The sequence below is a fragment of the Rutidosis leptorrhynchoides genome, chromosome 1 (assembly GCF_046630445.1).
Source record: "Rutidosis leptorrhynchoides isolate AG116_Rl617_1_P2 chromosome 1, CSIRO_AGI_Rlap_v1, whole genome shotgun sequence".
In the NCBI taxonomy this organism is placed as follows: domain Eukaryota; kingdom Viridiplantae; phylum Streptophyta; class Magnoliopsida; order Asterales; family Asteraceae; genus Rutidosis; species Rutidosis leptorrhynchoides.
In genome coordinates this window covers 224331833-224338922 of record NC_092333.1, presented here as the reverse complement: position 1 = coordinate 224338922, position 7090 = coordinate 224331833, and the positions used below count along the sequence as shown (strand labels likewise).

General features: G+C 34.1%; 1 protein-coding gene across 1 annotated transcript; it reads left to right on the top strand.

Moving 5' to 3' along the window:
- Positions 1 to 530: 530 nt before the first annotated feature.
- LOC139895034 (uncharacterized) lies at positions 531 to 1524 on the top strand. The gene is made up of 2 exons (XM_071878124.1): positions 531 to 1016; positions 1135 to 1524. The coding sequence occupies exons 1-2, from the start codon at positions 531 to 533 to the stop codon at positions 1522 to 1524; spliced, it is 876 nt and encodes a 291-aa protein (XP_071734225.1).
- Positions 1525 to 7090: the final 5566 nt, after the last annotated feature.

The following is a 7090-nucleotide window of genomic DNA, read 5'->3' as shown; positions in this document are numbered from 1 at the left end:
GTGCGGTCAAAGGAGTTCGCTGACGCGGCCATCAGAGAATGCAGGTCAACGGACCATAACGATAAAGATGGCAAAGGCAATGGTAAGGGTCACGCGAACATCAAGTATAAGGGGAGGGGCAGTAGCAGCGGCGGCAACTACGGACGCTCTAGTCATAAGTCTGGCGACCGCCGCATCTATCGTCCGTATGAACGGTACGGTTCTAAGAGGTTGTCACCTGAGGAGAAAAGCTTGATAAAGTCATTGTCCAAAAATCCAAAGGAAATTTTGTCAATGGAGGAGGTAAGCAAACATTTTCGGCAACCGAAACCAATGCATCCGCGCTTCGAGATTGACGAAAATAAATGGTGCATTTTTCATGAGGATAAAGGTCACGAGGTCGACGACTGCAGGGAGCTTAAGAAAGTGATAATCGAGAGGTTAAAGTTGGGTGAACTTGATCACCCCAAACCATCTCGTGTCAACACTCCCGGTACGAAAAATTCGCTTGGCAATGGGGAAAAAATAGGGCTCCAAAGAAGCATATCCACATGATACAGATATGGTACGCCGGCCACGTCCGAAAAGCCGAAGTGTTAGAAGAATGGGCATGTGCCCCGATCACGTTCCTGGATTTCTGGCGAGTATGCCCTACTGACTTACCCGTTACGATAACTGCGACGGTAGGATGCTGCAAGGTTTCTAGAATTTATGTTGACACGGGTAGCGCGATTGACATCTTATATGAACATTGTTTCTTGAAGTTACCCCAAGAGGTGCATGATAAGTTGAAGCCGCCACTACATCCCGTCGCGGGATTCACAGGTGAAACTACTTTGCCCCTCGGTCGGGTAAGTATTGATGTTACGCTAGAGGAAAATGAAAAACGTCGAACGGTGGCTCTGAACTTCAAGGTTGTTAGAAGTCAGTCAAGATACAATATCATTATGGGACGAGAAGCATTTTGTGCATTTGGTGCGATTGTATCCACTGTATACGGAATGATGAAGTTCCCAACACCGCTAGGCGTTCCAACTGTTTTTCGGATCGGATACCGACGGTAGGTCAGATTGAGTCATGACACCAGCCAACGATGCCCATTGAAAAGGGGGAAACATTGTTATCAATCACTCTTTTCCAAAAAAAGTTATATAGATTGGGAACACATTATCCAATGAAACGAAAAGCGCGTTTTGTGAACTTTTAGCAAACAATTCTGACGTGTTCGTGTGGCAGGAATTAGACATGACAGGGGTTCTGTGTAGCGTCGCAGAGCACCATCTAAATGCCAACCCAAACCTAACCCCAGTACGGCAGAAGAATCGAGGCATGACCCCGGAACGTAGCGTTTTTTCTAAAAAACGAGTGGAGAAATTGGTACAAGCTAACATACTAAGGGAAGTTAAGTATCAGACGTGGGTTTCCTATCCGGTACTGGTCAAAAAGGCAAACGATTCGTGGAGAATGTATGTAGACTTCAAAGATATCAACAAAGCTTGTCCCAAGGACAATTATCCGTTACCGGAAACTGACTGGAAGGTTTAATCGTTGTCAGGGTTTCACTTCAAATGTTTCCTTGATGCGTATAAGGGTTATCACCAAATTCAAATGGCGGAGCATGACGAGGACAAAACTACATTTCACACAGATCAAGGTATTTTCTGCTACAAGAAGATTTCTTTTGGATTAAAAAATGCAGGCACAACGTATCAAAGGGTGATAGACGACGCGTTTAAATGATAGATTGGTCGAAACGTTGAAGCATACGTTGATGACATTGTGATCAAGAGTCACACCAAAGCGGACCTTTTGAAGGACATACAGGATACGTTTGACTCACTGAGAAAAATCTACATGAAACTGAATCCAGAGAAGTGTAGCTTCAGATTCGAAGGAGGGAAATTCTTGGGATACGTTGTCTTGAGACGTGGCATTAGAGCAAACCCCAAAAAAATCTAAGCCATTGATGAAATGACTGCGCCAAGAACAAAGAAAGAAGTGCAGAGCCTGAACAAAAAGCTTGTAGCATTATCCCGGTTCCTGTCCAAGGAATTAGAAAGATCGTTACCGTTCTTCAAAGTATTGAAAGAAAGCGTTGGCTGGATCTTCAACTGGACACCCAAAGCAGAACAGGCTTTTCAAGAGATGAAGGCACTAATCAGAACATTGCCGACACTAACCGCTCATGTGCTGGGTAGAGTAGTCGTTTCAACTTACTTTTTTCAAATTCCATTGTAAACTGAATATTTGATGTTAACGTACCAAGTTTCAGGAGAAACTTTGACAATTTACCTGGCGGCGGGAACCAAAGCGATTAGCTCGGTACTCATCGCGGAGAGAGGCGGCACACATATGCCCGTTTATTTCGTTAGCAAAGTGTTGCAACAGGCGAAGTCAACTACAAGCCAATTGAGAAACTCATTTTGCATTAGTTCATACCGCGAGGCGGTTAAGACGATACTTCTAGGCGCACCTGATGCTGGTATTAACAGATTCGCCTATCAAGCGGGTACGGCATGATGCTAAAGGCCAGGGAACTTAGGAGGAATTTACTAACAACTTTTCATGTAGGTGCTATACAAACCGGAGGTCTCTGGCAGGCTAGCTAAGTGGGCAATTGTGTAAAGACCCGTCCTAATCTATAAGAACGAATACAATAATATATGGTTACATTGCGAGGTATTTGACCTCTATATGATAAATTTTACAAACATTACATTCATTTTTAAAAGACAAACTTTCATTACAACGAAAGTTGACAGGCATGCATACCACTTCATAATATCCAAACTATAAATGACCTAATTTGTCATTTACTTAGTAATAATCTTTATTGAACTCAACGACTTGAATGCAACGTCTTTTGAAATATGACATGAATGACTCCAAGTAATATTTCTAAAATGAGCAAATGCACAGCAGAAGATTTCTTTCAAACTTGAGAATAAACATGCTTTCAAGTGTCAACCAAAAGGTTGGTGAGTTCATTAGTTTATCATAAGCAATCATTTCCATTATTTTAATAGACCACAATATTTTCGAATATTTAATTGTACACGTAACCCGAGTACAAAATAATACGCGTAACCCGCGAATTAAAAAGCATTCATATGGTGAATGATTGATAACCGAACTAACAGGATGCATATAGAATATCCCCATCATTCCGGGACTCTCATCGGATATGATAATCGAAGTACTAAAGCATTCGTAACCCGAATGGGACGTGTCAAGGTCCATAGATCTATCTTTAGGATTCACGTCAATTAGTGGCAATTATAATAAACACTAATTCTTAGGCTACCAAGCTAAAAAGGGGCATATTCGATTTCGATAATCCAACCATAGAATGTTGTTTCGATTACTTGTGTCTATTTCGTCAAACATTTATAAAAGCAGCGCATGTATTCTCAGTCCCAAATATATATATTGCAAAAACATTTAAAAGGGGAGCAAATGAAACTCACGATGCGATATTTTGTAGTAAAAATATGCATATGACGGAACTGAACAATGCAAGGTTGACCTCGGATTCACGAACCTATATCAGTTATATATATTAAAACATATAATGAAAATCAAATAACTCCATCTATTAATTATATAGTATTAATATATTTAGTGTTGTAGTTTATATATAGTTTGTACTAAATACTAATATATTTTATATCTTAAATTGCATGTTATATATGTATTTATTTTATATATACATAATAGAAATGTTAATATTTTTAATATATAATCATATGTGATATTAACATAATTTTTGTATAAGTGTATTTTTATATACAAAATATTTATTTGTTATAATAATATAACAATAATAATGATAATGAAATTTTAAATAAAAAGGTAGTTTTAATAATAATAATAATAGTTATAATAATAATATAAATCTTAATAAAAATGATAATTTTAAATGATAATTTTGATAATACTAATAGTTTTAATGAAATTGAAAAATTTAATAAAAATGGTAATTTTAAAAATAATGGTTCTTTTAGTAATAATAATAATAATGATAATATTAAAATGTTAATAATAATAATAATAATAATTTGAATAACGATACTTATAATGATAATAATAATGTTATTAATAATAATAATACTTATAATAATAATAATGATGATAATAAAGATAATAACACTTAATACTTAATAATAATAATAATAATAATAATAATAATAATAATAATAATAATAATAATAATAATAATAATAGTAATAATAATAATAATAATAATAATAATAATAATAATAATAATAATAATAATAATAATAATAATAATAATAATAATAATAATGATAATGATAATGATAATTGTAACCATAATCATAATAATAATAATAATAATAATAATAATAATAATAATAATAATAATAATAATAATAATAATAATAATAATAATAATAATAATAATAATAATAATAATAATAATTTTGATATTGAAAACTACCTTCCAAAGCTTTTCAAAAAAAAAAAAAAAATGCCGCGAGACGGGCTCGAACCCACAACCTCACGCTAACCCGAACACCCTCTCAACCATTACACCATTTCTGTTTTTCTGATTTTTTTAGACACCAAATATATATAAACCGTAATTAATATGTTTCCTATTTCTTCTCCTTCTTCTCTAAAAAGAATGCCACCGCACAGGCTAGAACCCGACACCTCTCGCTCTACGACAATACCTCGGACCATTGCTCTGCTACTACTGTTTCTATAATAATTTGGATTTTGAATCTACTTAACTCGTATTTCAGTTTTCATCTTCTTTAAACGTCACCATCAATAATTCGTATATCATTACCTAACCATAACCATCATCATAAGTTATCATCTTAATTTTCATAATCACCTAATCATGTCATCCTTAAAATCTCGTACAAGGAACCGATGTATCAGCTTGAGTTTACTAGTTTTCTACGGCCCAATTATAAAATATGATCAAGGCAGCCCAATAGATCTACGCAATCCAATTAACAACTACCGGTCCATATATTGAAAAGAAGCTCTCGGTCCAGCAGTAGATAACAACTTACGGCCCAATCATGGTATAATTCCAGCTCATTAAACTATCTAGGATTCGTTTTCATGTAATGCCCCACAATACACTTTATCATTCCACTAATTCCTAATCATAACCGATTCCTATTACTAAATTAATTATAGTAACATGCTTATAACTTTTTAGAACAAAATTGAGTGGGTGAGGTGTTAATCTACAATGGGTGGTGGTTCGGTTGTAGATAGGGAAACAGAAAGCCATGTGATGATGGCTGTTGAACTGAATAGAAACAGAAGATATACAGCGTATCAGCAATAGATTGTAATAGTTTAATAATGGTGTTAAGATGGAGGTTTTGTGGGTTGCAAAACAGCGAAAGACAGTAATAAAGGTTGCTGCAAACAGGAGAAGAATTAGCTGGCAGTGATGACGAGTTGGGTGTTGTTTGTTTTGGTTATCGAAAAAAAAGCAGGTGTTTCACGATAGCAGGAACAAGAGGCATTTGATGATGGTGGATTGATTGGAACAGGAAATAGAGACAGTTATCTAGACGCGTAGCAATAGTATACAAACGGGTTATGTTGGTTTTTGGAGTGTTTACGAAGAGAAGCTACAACAATGATCGAGTAATTGTAGTTTGTTTTTGAATATAAATAGTTGTAGGTTCGTGATCCTTACAGAAATAAGAAGGAACGAACAGGTGGTTATATGGTGGTTGTTTGGGGTTGTTTAGCCGCCAGAAGCCGCAGCAAACAAACATGAATAAATTTGTAGTAGTTAAGGTAATTGTTAGTGGTTTACAGGGTTGTTGAATTGTGACAGAACAGATACAAAGTAACAACAGTTGATGTGTTTGGTGACTCCAAAAGAAAAAATATAGAAAATAGAGGAGGAGATAGAGAGGTCGTGAGTTTGAAAGGAGCAAGGTGGTGGTGATTAATGTTCGATGGTGATGATGGTTTGGTGTTGTTAAACAATATAGTGAAGTGGTTCTACAACAGGAGACTAACCAAGAAAACTAATTAAAAGTGTGTGGTAATTAGATACCAAATATCAAGGAAAGAAAGTTTAAGTTCTTCGTTTTATTGGTGTGGGAATTAACTCATATAAAGAACAAATCATTGTACAATTCTAAACAGAAAAAGAGGAATAATATTTAACAAGTGGATGTATGGTTGAATTTGCATGAATGAATGTGGTCAAGTAATTCACAAGTCACACAGTAATGCATAATAAACAACTTAATTTAAAATGTGTAGAGTATAGAATATAACTCTACCGAAAGTTTTAGCGCGCGGAGTGTATCGTACTCCGTTGTCAATTAGTGGCGGACAAAAGTCTTCAGAAAATTTCTAAGTTTTTACAGTAATTATCTTTATTTATTTTAGTCATTACGGTATAAAATTTAGTCATTATATTAAATAAAAATTTTAATCACTATCCGCGCTCGATTCCAGGTAAAATATAAAAAGTTCTAAAATTTAACAAATAGCTCCTAAATACATTTTTAATAAGTCTATAATTTATAGAGCACTGTTTCGGATCATCGTTTATTTTAAAATCATATAAGTTTGATTTAAACTTCTCTAAATAATAATCGAAACGTTCATCGAGTATTACGATTATTAAATAATTATATTTGATATACTATATATATATATATATATATATATATATATATATATATATATATATATATATATATATATATATATATATATATATATAGATTTATTTTAATAACAATTTAATTATAACGTATATTATTATTTTAAGTTATTATATATATACATATATTTATATTTATTTTTATATGTATACACCTTTATTTACAAATAATGGTTCGTGAATCGTCGGAAACAGTCGAAGGGTAAGTGAATACATGAACACAGTTCAAAGTCTTTGAGATTTCAACATTACAGACTTTGCTTATCGTGTCGGAAACATTAAATCATTTAAAGATCAAGTTTAAATTTGGTCGGAAATTTCGGAGTCACAAATTGAACTTGGCGAACATGAAATTAATTACGCCCCCCGTATCGTGGTTAAAGGTTAGATCATGGCTGACTTTATGGTCGAATTCATCTGCGCCACACATTC

Coding starts and splice junctions, on each gene's coding strand:
- LOC139895034 (XM_071878124.1), top strand. CDS start 531: ATGATACAGATATGGTACGCCGGCCACGTCCGAAAAGCCGAAGTGTTA. Junction 1,017..1,134: donor CACCGCTAGGCGTTCCAACT/GTTTTTCGGATC, acceptor AAAGTTATATAG/ATTGGGAACACATTATCCAA.